This window comes from Nannospalax galili, unplaced genomic scaffold (assembly GCF_000622305.1).
Source record: "Nannospalax galili isolate Female #2095 unplaced genomic scaffold, S.galili_v1.0 scaffold306, whole genome shotgun sequence".
Taxonomy (NCBI): domain Eukaryota; kingdom Metazoa; phylum Chordata; class Mammalia; order Rodentia; family Spalacidae; genus Nannospalax; species Nannospalax galili.
Window position 1 is genome coordinate 1,110,180 of NW_008354544.1, and position 20,641 is coordinate 1,130,820.

Genomic DNA, 20,641 nt, shown 5'->3' on the forward strand with positions numbered 1-20,641 from the left:
AACCACAGAGCTGTATTCGACCCTTTAGTAGACAATGAAATCACACTGCATACTACACTTTTGAAATTTTATAAAATCCACACATTGAGATTATATTCTGCCTTGACTACTCTAAACTGTGTCCAATCCTCGGAAACCACACATTAAACCTTTGCATTCATCAGGCAGTCCGAACACCTCCTAAGTGTAAGGCAGACAGGCAACCGCCTCAGCACTAGAGAAGGGAGCTGTTCTGCTGAGATAAAGGGGTCAGCTTGGTGACAGAAAAAGGGAAGAGAACAAACACTAACAGAGACATGAGGTGAGGAGGCTGGCAGGTCTTAAAGACATCTTACTGAGTGGTCTGAGTAGGGCAGGAACTCCAAGCTTAGCATGGCATGAGCAAATATATGCCATATCCCAAGAACCATTAGCATAGGAAACAACGGCATATACTAGGAAGCTCTCTGACTGACAGACTTAAAAAGCCTGGGACCATTCACATAACAACAAAGAACGCAAAGTCAGAACAAACGGCCTGGTAGGAGGGGTGGATGGGGCAGAGATGAGGCTACTAAAGCCAGTCATGACAAGGAGAGCAGAAGCAGAGATCTGAGAAACCTGGGGCTCGTGAAGACAACGGGGTGTGCAAACACTGAGGAGGAAGAGGCTGACAGCACTGCCACTGCCTGTTGGCCATTAGTTGGATTCCACAGGGATTATGCTGATGATTCTTCTCATCCTGCCTTAAGACCTTGTTTTAAACACACACACACACATCCTGCAATGAGCGGGGAAGCTATTGCAATCCTTTCACAAACCAGGTCTAGGAGGCTGAAACGTCACCAGGAGACCCAACTAGTCAGCGCCCAGAAATCAGTGAAAGAAATCAATGTGCCCTTGTGTGATCAAACGAAAAGGGAAGAGCTCAAAACTGTTCTGCTGGCCTTCTTCCAGCCTAACAGGGACAGAGTTCACAAAACTTTGCACAGTGAGTTATGCTGGCAGGAGCTCTGCTAATTGTGTCTGTTCTCAAAGTAAGTGGCAAACAAGCACACTGGGTGAAATCTGTAGAAAACAGTTGCACAAGAACTAAGACGCCTCTGCTTGAACAAAATTACCCTTATCACAGGCTATTTTTAGATGCTTGCCTTCCCATCAGAACATTTAAAAGAAATATTTATCCACAAAACAAGCAGAAGAATCCATCCACAATGGTTTAGCTGTTTTAAGGCTTTAATGTTCTTCACAGAGTCAACAGAAAATACTAACAGATGAACAAGGACTTTAGCAAAGATCTGGATCATACAGTATTGCTCTGGTCAAATTTTATAAAAGCAATCACACAAACACAGTTCAAGGAATGAAATGCACTTTTTTTGTGTAACAACATAACTGAAAAACAAAGAGCAAACCAACCATTTCTTCTACCTGTAGGAAGGAGTAGAAAAGAGAATTACGTAACCTCTAGAGCCTTTCCATGAAGCAGCTTCCAAGTGGGGAGGGCGGGTACAACTGTTGTTAGCAGTGTGGTAATGTACAAGGTCACAGATTTAACAAACTCTAAAAGCCTTTACAGTAGTGTTTCATTAAAAATATAAACACATGGATAAAAACCATATGGAGTTAAAAACAGGCCTGCTATATAAGTATTTATATTGTAGGTCACTTTCATCTGTTTAGGAGAGTAGCAGTATAAAGATCTATAATTTTCCTTTTTGCTTGAACTTCAAAATGCTCACAAGGGTCACTATTGCCTTTAACCAACTAGCTGTAGAACCCGGGAGACTCACTGCTATCTAGATTCAGAATTAAGGACCTTCCCAACCACCATGTGCTAGGTCCCTGTGACTCTAGAAATAACTAATTGGAGCTGGCAGAACAAGTTCCAAGGCAAGTATCCACCTAGACAAATAGCAGCAAAGACAAAATAAGCTGAATTCATTAGAAAGGCAATAGGAAGATTTTTTTAAATCCTTCCAGTTCAAGTCAAAATTAAGGTGGCCATCAGCTGGTCGTCTCATCAGCTCTGCCGAGTTCTGGATGTTTAGCTGTTACTCTTTGAAAAAAGAAGAATCTGCATAAGTACGTATTTAGAAAATACCGTGTGTTAAGTTTTTGTCGCCAATTCCAAGTTACTCTACTCTGCATGCTGTTCAAGAGCAGAGTGCAGGTACTTAAGACACGTTCATAGCTGATGCATCTCCAAAAAATTTTTCATGAAGGCAGCCAACTTCTCAACATCTTCAGTTGTGACAGCATTATAGAGAGAAGCACGGATACCTCCCACTGACCTAGAACAACAAAGCCCCAACCATTAAGGCCAAGAAAACCAGGCAGAGGAGGCAGATCAATGTTAAAGCACTTGCCTTTCATGTATAAGGCCCTGGGTTCAATCTTCAGCACCACAGAAGAAAAGTAAAAATTAAAATACATCTAATTTAACATAACACAACTTTCACTAATCACGTCTCCTAGGAGTTGCAGCACCTGAAATCAGGATGCCCAACTTCCCACCTGAAAACCAGCCCCAAGAGACGGTACCAAGCTTCCACTTCTATCATTAGGAAAGTCTCCCTTGTGCAGTGAAGGTCCATCATGCTCACACTGGGTCACCTCACTCTAGTCATATTTTTATTGTGCTCATTAGCATATTAATTTTAGAAACTAATGGGTTTCACTGTGACATGTATACATTGGACTTTGATCATATCCAAACTATCCACTTTCAATAAAGAAAAAAAAATAAATGGGGGGAGAAAAGGCGGATGCAGAGGGTGGACTGGGGGCTCCTGGCATGCCACCGGAAAGGCTGTGCAACAGCGCCAAGGCGGGGGATCTCATGGTCAGCCCAGTGATGCTCTAACACCAGGGCAGAGTGCCCGATGCCATCAGAGGTTTGGTGCCATGAGAGCAGGGTAAGACATTTTCAATGCTAACAAAACTCCATAGAAGTTGTACTGTGACCAAGCCAGGGACTGTGACTGTTCCCCAGCAGTCCAGGCTGAGCTGTTCCAAGCTCCTAGATCCACTTCATCCTTCCTTTCACAGACTTGGAGACCAGAGGTATGTTACCTGTGCCCTTTCAAGGAGATCATGTTGAGTTCCACTGCCTTATCAAGAAATCGCTTTTCTAAAGCTTCATCGCCTTTGACATTGCCAATGCGGAATGGAATATTCATCTTGCTTCTATTTTGGCGCTCCACTGGACATCTGAAAAACATGCTTATTATTCTAGCTCCATCTCTAAAAGGCGTAAGACATCATTAACAAATCTGTAGGTTTTTAAGCATTATCTAGGCCTGAGGCTGGTGCTCAGTTGATAGTGTTAACATGCACGAAGCCCGGATTCCACTCCCAGAACTACATAAAACCAGGAGTGGTAGTGCACACTTATAATCCTAGCACTCAGGAGGGACAGGCAGGAGAATCAGGGTTCAAGGTCATCTTTGTCTACATATCAATTATAAGGCCAGGCTAGGCTAAATGAGATGGCCTCAAAAATAAGTAAATAAATGGATAAGTAAATAAATATCTAGATGCAAGCAGGAGACAAGAAAGCTTTCCCCGGGACATTACAATTTACCCAGTCTGCTACAATTTAACAGACTCATGCACATGCACAAGGGCTTGTCAGTCTATGACTTGTATAACGTCTGTAACAGTCTCTCCACCTGAAAACTATTAATAGCAATGTTTTTGTTTCACACTCTCCTGACAGTTCAGCTGTACAATATGCACAGCTTCCAACACACAACAGTCACACAGCACAGGCACACAGCTCCTCTAGCTGCAAGGCTGCAGAGGAGTAACAACTTGGACTCATGGTGGCTGAAGACTTGGAAATAATGAGCAGCAGTTTTGAGAGGGCTCATCATCACCTTGTACTAGTTCCAAGCTGTGTGACCTTGAACCAGTTATTGAACTTCTCTGTAGCGCTCACCTTCCTCATCTGAACAATCAGTGTAGTAATGGAATTAACTTAGAAAGTGGCTGGCTGAGCTAGGCAAGGTGGCCCACTGCAGTGAGCTGGACACCAGCCTGGAGCACAGAGCATCAGGACAGCCAGAGATAAGTAGCAAGGCCCTCTCTAAAAACAGAAGGTAGGGAAGAGAGAAGAAAAAGAAAGGACAGAAGGGAGGGAGGGAAAGGAAGAATCAAATATCTTTGCTTGTAGTTCACCCCCCAATTTACATACCATGTCATGAAAGCAGAGGATACCACAATCATATCATAAAAGCTAGAAATCAGGGACTGGAGGGATGGCTCAGCAGTTAAGAGCACTGGCTGTTCTTGCAAAGGACCCAGTTTCAGTTCCCAACACCCATATGGCAACTCACAACCATGTATAATTCCAGGTCTAGAAGAACCAATGGATTCTGGCACAGGTACATAAGTGGTGCTCATACAAGCAGGCAAAACACTCATAGATATAAAATAGTTTTTTCTAAAAAGCTAGAGGCTGGAGAGATGGCTTATCAGTTAAGAGCACTGGCTGCTCTTGCAGAAGACCTGGGTTCAGTTCCCAGCACTCACATGGCAGCTAACAACCTTCCATAACCGTAGTTCCAAGGGATCCAACACCCTCTTCTGTCCTCCATGGACATTGCACAAGTGTACATACATACATAAAGGCAATACACTCATAAACATAAAATAAAACAAGCTAAAAATTGAAGATTAAATCATCATTCAACAAATAAATTATGCATCTCCCATGACTGCCCATGTGTCCCTCGTACAGGAGTAAGAAAAAAGATTAAAGGAACCAGTTTCTCCCACGGAGACACGGCTAAGGGAAATTACAGTTCCAAGTAAGGAGGGTGGTTAGCTATAGACCATTGTGGAGACAAGTGTGCCAAGAAAGTAATCCTGCTAAGAAGTGTCAGAGGAGAGGACATGTGTTGGTGGGAAGTCAGGAGAGGAGAAGAGGAGGAGGAAGAGGAGAGGACTGCATACATGGAGGAGGAACAGAGGAGAGGACTGCATACATGGAGGGGGAACAGAGGAGAGGACTTCATACATGGAGGAGGCTGCCAAGTATTAGCTCAGCATGTTGGGCTCCTGGTGGGGGTGGCTGGGAGGCACACAGGGCCTGGCCCTGGGAGAGCCTGCAGACAGGCTCTGCAGCAACTAGACTGGATCCTTGAGTAATGAGAGGCAGTGGGTTTGCACAATAATAGATTTGTGTCTTAACAAAATCATGGGGAGGCGGGGGTGCTAAGAGGTTAAAAGCATGTGTTGCTCTTCCAGAGGATCCAAGCTGAGTTCCCAGTACCCATTTCAGTGGTTCATAATGCTGTAACTTCAGTTCCAGGGGTCTGTTGCCCTCTTCTGTAGACACTGCACTCCCCCAGATGTAGGCATATGTAGACATATGTAGGCATATGCACAACCCCCCCCACACACACATTTACACATCATTAAAAATTAAAATTTGTAGTAGCCCACAGCACTGCCAGCCCTCAGGAGGCAGAGGCAGGAAGATTTCTGTGAGTTTGACACCAGCCTGGTCTACATAGTGAGTTCTAGGCCAGCCAAGGCTACATAAGGAGATCTTGCCTCAAAAAAACAAAACAAAGCAAATAAAAATATGAAAAAACAACATGAGGGCTGGGGAGGCAGCTCAGTTGGCCTATGCCTGCTGTGCAAGCATGAAGCTCTAAGTTCAGATCCCTAGGATTCAGGAAAAGGCATGCATCGTGGTACACCCCTGGAAGCCCAGTTCCTGGCTGGAGGGCAGCTGCAGAGGAGAAGCACACAAGAGCAGGCACAGCATCCCAGAGGAAAGGTGGAGCAGGCACAGCATCCCAGATCTAAGTTCAGATCCCTAGGATTCAGGAAAAGGCATGCATCGTGGTACACCCCTGGAAGCCCAGTTCCTGGCTGGAGGGCAGCTGCAGAGGAGAAGCACACAAGAGCAGGCACAGCATCCCAGAGGAAAGGTGGAGCAGGCACAGCATCCCAGAGGAAAGGTGGAGCAGGCACAGCATCCCAGAGGAAAGGTAGAACAGGCACAGCATCCCAGAGGAAAGGTGGAACAGGCACAGCATCTCAGAGGAAAGGTGGAGGCAGCCTTAGTATAGCTGTCCAAAGAATGCACCTTTCCCTCACCCACAGGGATTTAGCAAGTCTTGGATAAAACCTACAGCTCTAAGTTAGAATTTCATCATTTGTTTCTATTCCATGTAGCCCATGGAAGGAGTGCAAATTACTGCCAAGCAGATACATCTATTACAATAGACTAAACTTCAAAGAATCACAACTACTAAGAATAGGATCCTGGCTTAGGACTGAATATAAATGTTTATATGCATCTGTCCAATTAGATGTATAAACAAACATACATGCACACTACATCATCTGTGACCTATGTACACCTGTGCCCACCTTGAAGAAAAGGGAAGATTAAATGTCATTACCATCTATGATGTTTCTAAGTCCCAGACACTACCCCCTAGGTGCCCTCCCATCTGCCATTATGGTGCAAAGCCACTGTGGTGGGTTGGATAATGGACACGGGTCCATGTCCCATCCTCTAGAATTCATGAATTTGAACTAGCTGGAAAAATGGTCTCTGTGGACAAAGTGATGGTAATGATCTTGAGACAAGATTATCTTGTACAGCTAAGTATGTCAGCCCATGTCAGCCTAAGCCCAGGACTTGGGAGGGGAAGCCACGAGGATCACAAGTTCAAGGCTACTCTGAACTACATAGAAATTCAAGGCCAGCCTAGAATAACACACAGTGGGACCATGTCTTAAACAACAACAACAAAAAAAAAAGAAAATAATTTTTAAAAATCATCCTTGGAGTATCCTGGGGTGTAATGAGAGACCTAAACCTAATGACCTACCCTCATAAGACATAGAAAAGACAAGAAAGGAGAAGGCCGCATAAAGGCCAGAACGATGCAGCCTCAAGTCAGGACCAATCTGAAAGAGACAAGGTGGGGATTCTTCCCTAGAGTCTCTGGAGGAAGCAAAACCAACATCTTTATCTTGAATTTCTGGCCTCCAGAATGGGGAGAATTTCTGCTGTTTAGAACTACCAAGTTCACGGATGCTTCATTAAGGCAGCCTCAAGAAGCTCCTATAAGATCCATGCATTTTCTACAGAGCTCACAGATGTAACCCATCAAACACATGTCCACATATCCCTTTGTCATGAAAATATTTAAGTCAGTCCTGCCTCAATCAGTCTCATTCAGACTTTAGGCCAGGGATGGGGTTATCTGTCCTGGAACAGAGGAGGCAGAGGAGGAAGAGGACTAGGAAGAGGGCTCAGTGGGGAAAGTATTTATGGCCCAAGTGTGAGGACCTGAATTCAAATCCCCAGAACCCACGCCTGTAATTCCAGTGCTGCTAAGGCAATACAGGAGGCAGAGACACAAGAGTCCCCAGGAGCTTATGGGACAACTAGCCTGGTGAACGTAGCTGTGAAAAATAAAGAAATTCTGTCCCAAATAAGATGCTTGAGGTTGTCCTCCGGCCTACACACACACACACACACACACACACACACACACACACACACACAGTGGGGAAGAGACAAAAGTTGGCGTTTATAGCATGAGGGACCAACCGGAACCCTTAAATAAAGTTAATAGCTTCTTACAAGTGTTTTCCAGTGACTCACAGGGATGAGGGAGTAGAGAAGCCTATCCCAGTCAGCAATGCAGTCTTCCCCATGTCTGAGCTCTTGAGGACATAGACTCAAAAGCCTGGGATCCCTGTGCTGCAGTACAGTAGGGAAGAACTTCCCTACCTCCACCCCCAGCTCATAAGGCTCAGAACCATCCACACTCAGCAGTACGTCAGTGCCCTAGGAAAAGGTAGATACACAAGAGGAAAAATGTGAAATGAAATCCATTGACTTACACGTAGAATCCTTGAGAATTGTCAATAATGTTATAGATCATTTGGGATTTGATGGAGCTAAGCTTCTCCATGGCTGCTGCCCCACCATTGTTCTTAATCCACTCTAAGACCATCCCCATGACGTAGACGCTAAAACAAACACAAACAAAAAACCCACTGAGCTCATCTTCGCAAAAGTAGAAAGACGTAGACGCAAAAGGCTGTTTAAGTTGCACTGAAAGACATTTAGCATTTTTAGAAACAAAAGATTACATGCAAGAGCATGCCATGAAGCAAGAGCTAGGACAATCCAGTTCTATCCCACAGGGCATTCTCAAGTGGCTATACAGGGCACCTCAATGATGCCACACCAGTCCCTCTAAGCCCTCTGCAAACATTCCATGACTCTAGGACCACACTTCCCTGTCTCCATAAGGCTTATCAAACCCTCTCTCCACCCCTCACCTCCAACCCCCAAGTTAACTCTTCATTTCTTAAAACCCCAGTCTCTTGCTCATACAATCCACATAGTTTTTTACCATCCACTCCTTTATTTTAAACCTCTGTGCACCTGTGTTTTAGACTCTAGTCCTGGAGGCATGGCAGTTCATATTGTTTGCCTTTTCTATCCCACAGCCCCAACTCAATGCCTCCCACCTCGCAGAGGCAGTGTAACACAGTGATTGACATCATGGACCCTATCACAGTCCAGACATACCACACAGGACCAGTCATCATGGGAATGTAAGCGCTGAGTTTACCACTGGGAATGAGATGGTTCTCGGGGGAGAACCTCAAATGTTACAACACTACAATGAAGTTAAAGTATTTCAGGTCATAGACTCATGGTTATCCCCAAGTCTCAGCCTCACTGAACCACACAAACTTTTCTTCTTTTGCCTTATCAACAAAGCAAAGAAACCTCAGAGGGGAAGTGTGGTCAGAATTCATTCATCTACTAACTCAGTACCTTTCACCGTCTATGCATTTACCCAGTTTTAATCTAATTATTCACCATTTAGACTGAGGCGTTCTCAACTGCCACTGTTCCAGTCTGAGGAAGAAACTGCTCCTTTCTGCCTTATTTCTGATTCAGCAGCTTCCTCAGGCAGAGAAGCCCTAGAGAGTTTCCATCCCAGTGAACAGCAAAAAGGCCCAGGTCACGGCCTGGTGAGGCTCTGCCCAGAGGCTGGTATGTGGACTTCTGTGTCTACCCTTTTCCACCTCTCACTAGACATCTGGCCTTTCTCACTACTCCCACAAAGGGATTTTCATTGTAACATTAACAGCATGAAAACATGCTCATCTATTTCTTTAAAACTCTTAGAGAAGGTGCCCAAAGGTGCACTGTCATCCTGCTTCTCTTGGCCTTCAGGCACATTTCCAAGACAGTCCTCATTCCGGTCTCCTCCCACCTTCTCAGATTTTTTAATTTTTTGAGACATGGTCTCACTATGTAGTGGTCTCACTATGTAGCCCAATGTTAATCCCCCTGACTCTACCTCCTAAGTGCTGGAATTATAGGCAAGCACACCACATGGGTCTCCACCTTCTCTGTCTAAAGGCAATGGTGGCCTTGGCTTCCCCCTGAAAGACTCAGCTGTGAGGCAGGTGTGCGGCTCTACCTTCTAACAGGTAAGGTTGGCCCCCTTGTTCCCCATACCTCAACTGCTCCTGCCCTTGAGGTACCCAATGGTACCTTCATCACCCTGCTTTCCCACTTTCTTCCCCATGCCTAGAAAGCCCAGAGGTAAACAGGGTAGTGGAGGACAGAACACAGCCTCAGCCCAGCCCCAGGCCAACATGCATCTTAAATATATGTTCAGTCCAGGTCTAAAAGTGAGGCTTAGGGGTAATCAGAAGAGTTAACCCCAGAACACTCTATTCCAGAGCAAAGTGGTACATGGGAGATTGCTCTGTAGCCTATGAGTGACACAGAAACCCAGGGGAAATTTCCAACTGAATTTTAACTTCAGACTCCTCTCTTTCTTGTACAGAGGAGGCATTTTTCTATAGGTGAGGAAGAGAAGGAGCCAAGGCCGCGCGAGGGCTGACCCAGATGGAAGCGCCCCACACTGTTCCTTCTGGAAAGCTGTGTTGTTTGTCTGAGGTACAGGCCACAGCAGTTTTTCTACAGAGAGCTTGTGGGTTAATGGTCAACAGTCGGCACTCGCGAATTATCAAGATCAAGCAAAAAAAACAAAGCTGTCATCTCTGCTAAAAGGGCAGCAAAGGAACTGACCAAACAGCGACTAGAGGGTCAGAAGTCAAGTCGGACAAAGAGAGCTGACAAGGTGTTTGGGACTCTCGGACCTATGGCTAATGAAGCATGCTCTACTTTACCTCCACTCTAGTGACAGGGGGCAGCACCCAGTTACCTGAAGCATGGAGGCGTGTTGTACAAAGAGTTGTTTCCAGCCTGCACTTTGTACTCTAGAACTGAAGGACACTCTCTGAGGGCAAACCCCAGCAGGTCATCACGTACAATCACCACCGTAACCCCAGCAGAGCCAACGTTCTTCTGAGCACCAGCAAAAATCACACCAAACTGAAAACAGAAAAAAGCTGTTTTAGAGCAGTTGTGGTTATTCCTAAGCAATGCAGGCCAACTTCCCAATCTCTTCCCTAAGCTGGTTTTTTTGTTGTTTGTTTGTTTGTTTTTTTAAGCAAGTGACCTATTTCTGATTAGGTACATGCCGAACTATAACATACTCAGAACAGAGAAGTCGCACTTGGAACACTAAGACTCAAGGTCCAGCCCTCACCAGGAAGAGGTAGCCCATGCTCAGCACTGTGAAGCCCTGGGATTGATTCATGCTTCTTCCAAACTGGTCTTAAACTGGCCCTCTGAGCCAGGAGTGGTGGTGCATACACGTAATCTTGGCACTTGGGAGATGAAGGCAAGAGGATCAGCAGTTTAAGGTCAGCCTCGGCTTCATAGTGAGTTCAAAGCTGGCCTGGGCTACAAGATAGCAGATAAAATAGGCCCTGTGGGTTGGGTATGTAGCACAGTAATACAGCACGTTTATAACCTACAAAGTCTTGGCTTTATGCCAGCTTTGCAAAATAAACAAATGAAAGATGGGGCCTCCCAATCTTTTGGCAATCAAAATGAAAACTTTTTTTAAATTTAAAGACACATTTTTATTTTATGTGTATGAGTATTTTGCCTCCATGTATGTATGGGCACCACATGTGTACAGAGCCCACAGAGGCCAGAAGAGGGCATCAGAAACTCCCAAACTAGGGTTAGGACCATGACATATGGGTACCAGGGAACCAAACTTGGGCCCTCTGCAAAAGCATTAGGTCTTCTTAACCACTGAACCATTCTCCAGCCTCAAAATACAGCATTTTAATCTAGAAAATGTATTCATACAATTTTTAATGTTGGCATAACTTTAAATAAAATTTTAATTACATTTTAAAAAATATTTTATTTACTTTTATTTTATGTGTATGAGTGTGTTGCCTGCATGTATGTGAGTGCACCCATGTTGTGCAATGCTGTGGAGGTCAGAAGAGGGCTTCAGATTCCCCTGGAACTGGAGTTAAGGACGGTTCGTAGCCACCATGTGGGTGCTGGGAATCGAACCCGGGTCCTCTGCAAGAGCAGTCAGTGCTCTTAACCACTGAGCCATCTCTTCAGCCCCTTAATTACATATTTTAATTAAATATCTAAAATTATTAAAATGCAAACTTTAAAAATTTTAAGCCAAAGTCTGGGTATGGTGGCACATGCCTTTAATTCCAGCATATGAGAAGTAAAGGCTGGCAAATCTGTGAGAGTGAGGCTAGCCTGGACTGTATAACAAATTTCAGGCCAACTGGGGCTATAGGGAGAGCCTGTCTCAAAAACAAACAAGCAAACAAATTTATTTATACAAACGTCTATTTAGAGAGTCAGAAGATGCTGTGAAGAATGGCTGCAAACAAACAAGGAGTGGGACAAGCTGCCTGAGAAGGAATTGTAGAATATAATAGATATTTAAAGATACTTGAGGAAATTTTGCTATACAGGATACAGACCCCCTCCTATGCCACTCCATAAAACCCTTAGGAAGTCAAGTGGAGGCATATGATCTACAACTGACATGGTTTAGAGCGGGTCATGTGTGATGATGATAAAAAACAGATGATAGCAACAAGTCTGGTGGTGCACAGCTGCAATCCAGCACATGGAGGGAGAGACAGGACAATTTCAAGTTTGAGGCCAGGCTAGGCAGAGCTGCACAATGAGACCCTGTCTTAAAAAAAAAAAAAAGGTGGGGGGAATAGTGGTGCACACCTTTAATCCCAGCACTTGGGAAGCAGAGGCAGGCAAATCTCTGTGAGTTCAAGGCCAGCCTGGTCTACACAGTGAGTTCCAGGACATCTGGGGCTACAGGGAGACCCCATCTAAACATGAATAAACAGATAAATAAATAAATAATAAATAAGAGGGAGTGACTATAAGCCAAATATGGTAAATCTACCTAATGGAATATTACTTAGTCTTAAAATTGAAGTTCTGACATATGCTTCAGCATGAACCCTGAAGACATTAGCGAATTAAGCCAAGCGCTAAAAGACAAATATTCTGCATATAGGAGGGCCCTAGAGTAATCAAATTCATAAGGTTAAATGGTAGCTGGCAAAGGCTAGTGATGTGACATTTTAATGGGTACAAAGTTTCAGCCCAAAGAACTGAGAAAGTCCTTGGAGATGGATAGAGGTGACGGCCGCATAGCAAGATGACTCATCAGGCAATGATGCTCACTGTTCAAGCTTGGCAACCTGATTTCCACCCCCAGAACCCATGTAAAGGTGGACAGAGAGAACCAGCTCCATACTTTGACATCTATACATTCGCCATAACAGGCACACCCACATATACAATCATACATATCACTCTCTCACATACACACACACACAAATAAAGATGTTTTTTAAAGAGGCAGACTGTCATTTGGTTGGTTTGGATGTTGTTTTTCAGTTCTTTGCAGACCCCTCTTGTTGCGTGTACCTGATGCAGTGCCACCCAGCCTCGGGGCCACTCAAAGTCCATATGTGCTATTGGAGAACTTCTGGAACTTTTAGAACTGAGGCAGGTAAAGGCATGGAGGGGGAAGGGGTGTCTTTCAGTGAGTTTCCAGAGCTTGGTAACCTGCATATGACCTTGGATTCAGCTTACCACTCCCTGCATGTTAGCCTAAAAGTTTCCCAGAGTCACTCCCAAAGGTGGGCAAGCTCCCCAAGGTCTGGCATATAGCCATGGAGTGAACATTACCCTAGACTTAGTAATAAGTAGCTGTCAGCATGCTCACTGATATCTACCCTCACTTCAGGGCCTCTGCCAGCCCCAGACTCCCCATGGCCTTTCCTGTTGGCATATGTATCAAAATACCATGAAGAGACAGTCATTGGTTCCCCAACCCAGCTCTTTCAAATACTACCTTGGAAACATCCACTGGTCTGGATAAGAAGTTTGAGGACATGTCACAAACCAGAACTGCTCCCTTGACGTCAGGTATGAAATCAAACTCCACCCCATGCACGGTCTCATTTGCACAGAAGTATACATAGGAGGCTTCCGGATTGAGGTTCCAGGTGCTTGGGTCTGGAATTTCTATCAGAGGACAAGTCTGAGGTTATGAATGCTTCTCTTTTTCTTATGTAGATGAGCTCCACCAAGAAGAATGGTAACAGTTATCCCTAAGGTAAAAACCTCCAAAGCACTTCACCAGTCATTCAAGCACCTACTTGACTTTCCCTCACCATCATCACTAACAACCAAGGAAGATCTATCGCACCCTTTCAATTTACTAAGTACAAATAACCTTCAAATGAAGGGTCCAAGCATACCTACAATCCCGGCACTTGGAAGGCCAAGGCAAGAGGACCACTGTGAGTTCAAATCTAGCCTGTACTACATCAAAGAGTATCACACCAGCTATGGTTATATACAAAGAAAAGGCACAGAGGTTATTTCAGGTTTTTCTTGTCATTAGGTATCCATCCATCTACCCCAGACATATTCAATGTCTGGCAGTTTCTTTTTAGGACCCCAGAGCTCACCCACTCTGGGTCCCTGTGGTTGCAATGAAGCCAATAATAAATCCACATCCCCAGCAGTAAGATGTGAGTAAAGCAGAAGCACTGGCTGAGTCACAGCAGGGCTTGTGGGACAGGACAGTGTTACTGGGATGCTCCATAAAGAGCAGTGAAACTTGGGAGAATACATAATCAGGAGCAACCGTAGCCATCTTCCTAGAAAGGGGGCAATTTTCCTGACTACAGTTCACTGTGATAGAAGCAGAGACACTAGCATATGGCAGCCCCACTGACTTAACTGTACCCAGCACCAAACCCGCCTGACCCCTGGGCTTTTTCGCTAAGCAAAACTATCATTACTCTGCAGAAACAGAGTTAGTAGCCTTTTACCACCATAGCCACCCAATCTAAATGGTATCATTAACCACTGATTTGAGGGGTGAATAATAAGAACTGATGAACTGCCCAGGGTAATGGTCAGCCAGCATCCTGCCACCAGCACAGCTCCCAGAACTTACTTGTATAACTTGAAAGCTTAGGGTGGACGACATTCACAGTCCCAAACTTCTTGGCTTCTTCCGCAGCCTTAGCTGACCAAGCTCCAGTCACCACGTAGTCGGCACACCTTCCAGCTTTCAGGCCAATCAGATTTAAGGGGACAGCACTAAACTGGCCAGACCCACCTCCTTGCACAAAGATCACCTTGTAGTTGTCGGGAACAGCTCTGGGCAGAAATACAAGTGACAGAAAATAACAAATTCGCATGTCAAAGATGTCAAATGAGAAATTCTCTAATAAGTCCACACCTTTGGTAGTCTCACTCTAAGGAACACAGTGAAGTCACTACCACTTTGTTCCTTGCCTTGCCCATTTATTCGATCTATGCATTTCTTTAACAAGAAAGTATTTACTGGGGACTATCATGGAAGCCTCTGGTCACTTCCTTCTTAGCCATTCCTGCTTTCTTTCAGGGACTCATCCCTCACTGTTTAGCCCACAGAATTCAACTGTAGCCATCCCCAATTCCAGGAGATGAGCATATGACCAAAGGTGGCCAAATGGATCTGATTCTGAGATCTTTGCTCAAATGGCTGGGAATGACCTTCTTTTATTAAGTGAAAGAATAAACCCATAGGAACTAATCCTGTAACAGGCATGCAGAGCCTCCTTAGGAACACCATCCTAATATCAGCTGAGCTCCTAAATCCTTTTCTGGTTATAGAAGGCAAATATTCCCATTTCTGCTTAAGCCAGTGAATGGGGCCCCTTCACCTGAACCACGAGTCCTTAAAGTTCCTATTAGGTACCATGCTGACTCAGGCAGTCACTGGGTGGCATCTTGATTCTGGTTTAGCTCTAGTCAAGTAAGCACATACCTAAAACATATCAATATTAATAACAAAATATTTTGATGGAAAAGATGCTTAGATTGGTTGCAGAGGACCAAAGTCATGGACCCAAGTTTTATAATAGTCCGAGCTTAGCTGGGCATAGGCGTGTACGCCTTTAATTTCAGCACTTGGGAGGCAGAGGCAAGTTGATCTCTGTAAGATAAAGTCTAGCCTGGTCTACAAAGTGAGTTTCAGGCCAGATGGGGCTACAGGAGACCCTGTCTCTAAATAAATTAATTAAATAAATAATAAATAAATAAATAAAGTCTGAGTTTATGAATAAATGTCCAGAGGACAGGATTCCAGTACAGGTGTATAAATAAACAATAAAGGGCCAGGCAGGGTGGCAGACACATGGGTAACAGGTACTGTACAAATATCTTGTACCTGGTCTCCACTCAGTACTCATAAGGTAATAAGCAGCCAGGCAGGTGTTAAGAGAGGTCAAGCACGAAGTTCTTAGCAACTGGAAGGACTGGCAGAAATCAGAGTTCCACGTTTATGGTACTCACATGCAAGGGCACAAGACAGGAACCTACTCAAGATAGACTCATAAATTAAACCAGGATCCCAATCAGAAGAGGCACTGACCATGTGGTTAATGTCACAGCTCCTGGATTAGGGTTCCAAATACGGCCCCATTAAAGACAGTACTGATCCATGAATGTGGCACAGCACTCACTGAGCAGACAGGGATGTGACAAGCCCAGCAGATGACCACCAGTTCACTCAAAGCACACAAAAGCATTTCCTAGCCGCCTGATCTAATCATCTATCAAGAGAATTAGGAAGGCAGAGTTCAGGGACTGAGGCCAGCCTAGTCTCCATAATGAGTTCTAGACCAGCTGGCTGTGGCTACAGGGAGACTCTTTCAAAAAGATACAAAAAAAATATTTTTAAGGCAAAGTTCAGGGACTAAGGAATGTAGCTCAGTGCTACAGTGTTTTCCTACCATGTGTTCTGGGTTCAGTTCCCAGCACCACTAACAAAATAAAAATAAGACAAGGTTGGGCTGGGGATGTAACTCAGTGGTACAACACTTGCCTAGAATGTGGGAAGCTCTGGGTTTGATCTATGAAACCATAAAATAAATAAATGACAAAAGTTATGAAAAATAAGAGAATTTCAATTTAAGTAACGAAATGACATAAAGGCCAACCCTAAACAATAAATGATTATCTTGACCAGTGGAGTTAGAGTGAATTTCAGGTTAATTTGCAGTTTATTTCTGAACTTAAATGTAAATGTGTATCATTTATGTAACGCAGAAAATAAAACCTAATTTGATCTCACAGTGATATGTTTACATGGTCATGTTCATACTATGTGCAGCCTCCCCTTTGAACACCCATCTGTTTGAGCACAAGATGCCACGTCGGTTGGAAGGCAGGGCAGCTAGCCTGAGGCTATCTCAGCACCAGAGTCTGGTATTCTGAATTATTTAACTTTAAAAATGTTTACTTCATGTGTATAGGTGTTTTACCTACATGTATTTAAATACACCTACATATGCCTGCTAAGTACACAAGGTACACAATGCCTGCTAAGTCCAGAAGAAGCTGTCAGATCCCCTGGAACTGGAGTTACAGATGCTTGTTAGCCACCATGTAGGTGCTGGGCAGTAAACCCAGGTCCTCTGTAAGAGCAGCCAGTGCTCTTAACCACTGAGCCATCTCTCCAACCCCTTAAATTATTATTACTATTTTTTTTTTTTTAGTCATGAGACAGGGTCTCCCAGTTATTATCAGTGTGTGTGTGTGTTGTGTGTATGTGTGTAAAATATGGATGTGTGAGTGTGAACTTGCATGTGCCATGAAGTCAGATAGGAAGTCAGAGGCAAATTCTGATGGGTTCTCCAGACCATAGAATCCAAAGACTGAAGTCAGGTTGTCAGGTTTATGTGACAAGTACTTTTACTTGCTGAGCCATTTCACTGGCCCCAGAATTCTTAAAACTCCCAGAAGAGCGTGTTAAAAATACAGTTGCAGGGGAAGAGAGGGTGAAGGGAGAGGGGCAGCTCTGGAGAGAGATGGTTCAATGATTAAGAGCACTTATTACTCTGCCAGAGGATTGGGTTCAGTTGTCAGGACGCACATGTCAGCTAACACTGTCCTTAACTCCCATTCCAGGGAGTTCAACACCCTCTTCTGGTCTCTGTAGACACCAGGCACACTGTTGGTACACTTACGCAAGTAAAAAAGTTTTAAAAACAGTTTTTCCAGGAATTTTGATTCAGGGGCCCTGAGGGGCCCTGAATTTTAATGCCCCAGCCAGGTGACTCAAGGGTCCCTGGACCAGATTACAGTTAATTACGCTGACAAAGGTGACCATTTTTTTGTCACTGAAATCCCTTTCAAGCCAGTTAATCTGCCCTGCCCATGAAAAACCTGTCCTAGATACAATTAATTGTCATCTTTAGAAATGTCACATAAAGGGGCTAGAGAGATGGCTCAATGGTTAAGAACACTGGTTGTTCTTGCAGAAGACCTGGGTTCAAATCTCAGCACCCACATGGCAGCTAACAATTGTCCGTAACTCCAGTTCCAGGGGATCCGGTGGCCTCTTCTGTCCTCCATAGGCATTGCATGACACAAGTGCACTTACCTACATCCAGGCAATACACGCATACACATAAAACAAAAATAGTAAAATATTTTAAAAAAAGAAATGTCACATAAAATAAAAATAATCATGTAACTGTAGGCAGCATAACAAATAAAAAGCATTTTGTGTTAATGAATTTGAGAGAAGCTTGAGAAGATTTTCATGGACTACTCTGAATAAAGAACGTAGTATAGAAAATAATGTAACAGATACTGTATCAAGGGAAACTAACACAATTTGGTCTTTTTCAAAACTTACAGCAATTCTCTCACAAGATTCTCTGTGTTGTTAATAATCTTGGCAAAATCTGAAGATCTGTGACTCATTTCTGTGGAAGCAAAGAAACAGAAACAAGAAAAAGTTCTAGTTCAAGCCCAAAGAACAGAAATACCTATGACACTAGAAAATAGTAAAAGGAAATGCTCTGAGTTCAAATCGAGGCACGGGCTACTTAATGACGGACAAGCCACACTGATTTTGAAGCTGGGAGCATTTCAGTCTTAGTCACAGCACAATGATTTTTTCAAGTATCACATTCAATTAACAAGCCATTTATTCATCATTAGGTTCACACTAAGTTCTGAACTATCTTTTTCTCCCAAACAAAAGACACACAGAAATCTAAGTTGGAATAGTGGCATACATTTGTAATCGCCAAATCCTAGAACTTAGAAGGCTGAGGCAGGATCTTAATTTGAAGGCCAGCCCACCCTAATAGTAACTTAGTCTCAAAAAAAAAAAAACCCAGCAGCTTCTCCCTAGGGAAACCACTGAATGCCAGATTGTGCAGTTCAGTAGGAGGTACAGGAGGGCCTGGCGCAGCAGGAAAGCGGGGGTGGGGGGTGGTGAAGAGCCACGGACACAACACACCATGGGACCGGACTGCTGAGACACCGCCAGAGGATTCAGCAGCAGTCTCCAAGGTCACGGTTGGGGCTTATTGAGGAAAGTTGGGCCACCTGGTCAAGGATATGAAGAATACATCCCTGGAGATCTACCTGTTCTCCCTACCCATTAAGGAATCTGAGATTACTGACTTGTGCCTGGGAACATTCCTTAAGGATGAGGTTTTAAAGATCATGCCAGTGCAGGAGACTGGGACTGGAGAGCCTGCCAGGTTCAAGGCTTTTGTCACCGTTGGGGACTACTATAATCACTTTGGTCTGGGTGTTAAGTGCTCCAAGGAAGTAGCCATTGCCATCCACGGGGCCATTATCTTGGCCAAGCTTTCCCTTGTTCCTGTGTAGAGGCTACTGGGGAAACAAGATTGGCAAGTCCCACACCATCCCACGCAAGGCGACAGGCCACCGCGGCTCTGTGCTGGTCTGCTTCATCCCTACCCCCAGAGGTACTGGCATCATCTCTGCTCCTGTGCCCAAGAAGGTGCTGCTGATGCAGTACTGACGACTGCTACACATCAGCCAGGGGCAACTTTACCAAGGACACCTCTGATACCATCTCCGATACCCTGATCTCTGCCCCTGATCTCTGGAAAAAGACCCTATTTACCACATCTCCCTATTAGGTATTCACCAAACATGGTAAAAACCATCACCAAAGTCTCTGTGTGGAGGACCCAGACTCCAGCTACGGCTACTACATACGGTTTTTATATGAGAAAAAATTAAGTGAATTACATCTGTCCTTAAAAAAAAAGCAAACAGCAAAAAAGAAAAAAGGAAAGAAATCAAAATGTATGTTCTAAAACTAGTAAAAAACCTATATAGTCCCTTCATACAGTGCAACCTTTGGAACTTTCAAAATAAATATAGAAAAGTAAATTTTAGAACTTGGGGGTTCTCTTCCTAAACAATAATGAGAGAAATTTAATAATGAAACTTAATGAGCAAACTCTTCATAGAGTTTGTGAACTTTCAAACATTAACGAGTTTGTATTTAAGCATAACAAAAGCCATAAGTTAAATGTGAAACAATATTATAGATCCTTGGTACTACTGTTATGCAAATGTACAGTATCTGCCAATCTCACATCTTGTCACTGGAAAAAAACGATAACGACCCCGTGAGCTCACCATCACTTACATTGTGTGCAAACTTCACTCCAGCAACATGCAACCCAAGTTATCAAAGTTAAATGTGCACACAGCTGCCTAGAGGGAGACCATGCCCAAGTCAAGTCTGGGCTTGAGCCTTTTTTTTTTTTCTTTCTCTTTCAAACTGGGATAGTCACAGAACCCAAAAGTAAATCTTACCAAGAACACTAATGCCAAGTCCTTTGTAGTCTAGTAACTGTTTTTGTATCTCTAACAATACCTAGAAAAATAAAAGAAAGTAAGATGATTTCAAGACACTGCAACTCTCCCTCTGCACACCCATCCAGAAAGAGGAGGGAAGGTCAGCTGGCTAGGCTTATGCCTAGGAGCTGCCCAGTCTTCTGTTCCCCCACACAACCAAGCCTCTCCCCTCCCCTTCCCAGAGAACCCTACTGATAATAGCTTACACACAAGTTGAGCCTGATATTGGGCAACATGCTTGATTGATTCAAAGTACTTTTTCAAAGGCATGAATTTATCAATTCCCTAGAAAGTGTTCCCTCTACAAATCTCATTTACCACTCTCCCTAAGGCTAACGTATTAAGATATATAAGTTCTCAGTTCAGGGACCAACAGTAACAAAAGGCAGTTATGCCCAAAGCATAAAAACAAGTTAGTTCCTAATTCTTTTTTTTTTTTTTTTTTTTTTTTTAAAAAAAAAAAAAAAAAAAAAAAAAAAAAGAGGACGATAAATCTTTCACTGTGATATATCAAAATAA

The 20,641-nt window shown here is 43.9% G+C and overlaps 1 protein-coding gene across 2 annotated transcripts in view; it reads right to left on the reverse strand.

Annotated features, from left to right (window-relative positions):
- Positions 1-1,197: 1,197 nt before the first annotated feature.
- Positions 1,198-20,641, reverse strand: part of Psat1 (phosphoserine aminotransferase 1) — a 21,503-nt gene continuing 2,059 nt past the window's right edge. Inside the window, exons 2-9 of one of the 2 annotated variants that reach the window (XM_008851855.3) lie at positions 20,081-20,141; positions 18,126-18,195; positions 14,391-14,596; positions 13,275-13,447; positions 10,218-10,387; positions 7,861-7,989; positions 3,055-3,192; positions 1,198-2,273 (exon numbers count right to left, since the gene is read on the reverse strand). In XM_008851855.3, the coding sequence (XP_008850077.1) occupies positions 2,168-2,273; positions 3,055-3,192; positions 7,861-7,989; positions 10,218-10,387; positions 13,275-13,447; positions 14,391-14,596; positions 18,126-18,195; positions 20,081-20,141 (1,053 nt within the window). In that variant the 3' untranslated portion in view covers positions 1,198-2,167. The remainder of the gene's footprint in view (positions 2,274-3,054; positions 3,193-7,860; positions 7,990-10,217; positions 10,388-13,274; positions 13,448-14,390; positions 14,597-18,125; positions 18,196-20,080; positions 20,142-20,641) is intronic. The other variant, XM_029555407.1, reaches the window with a different exon arrangement.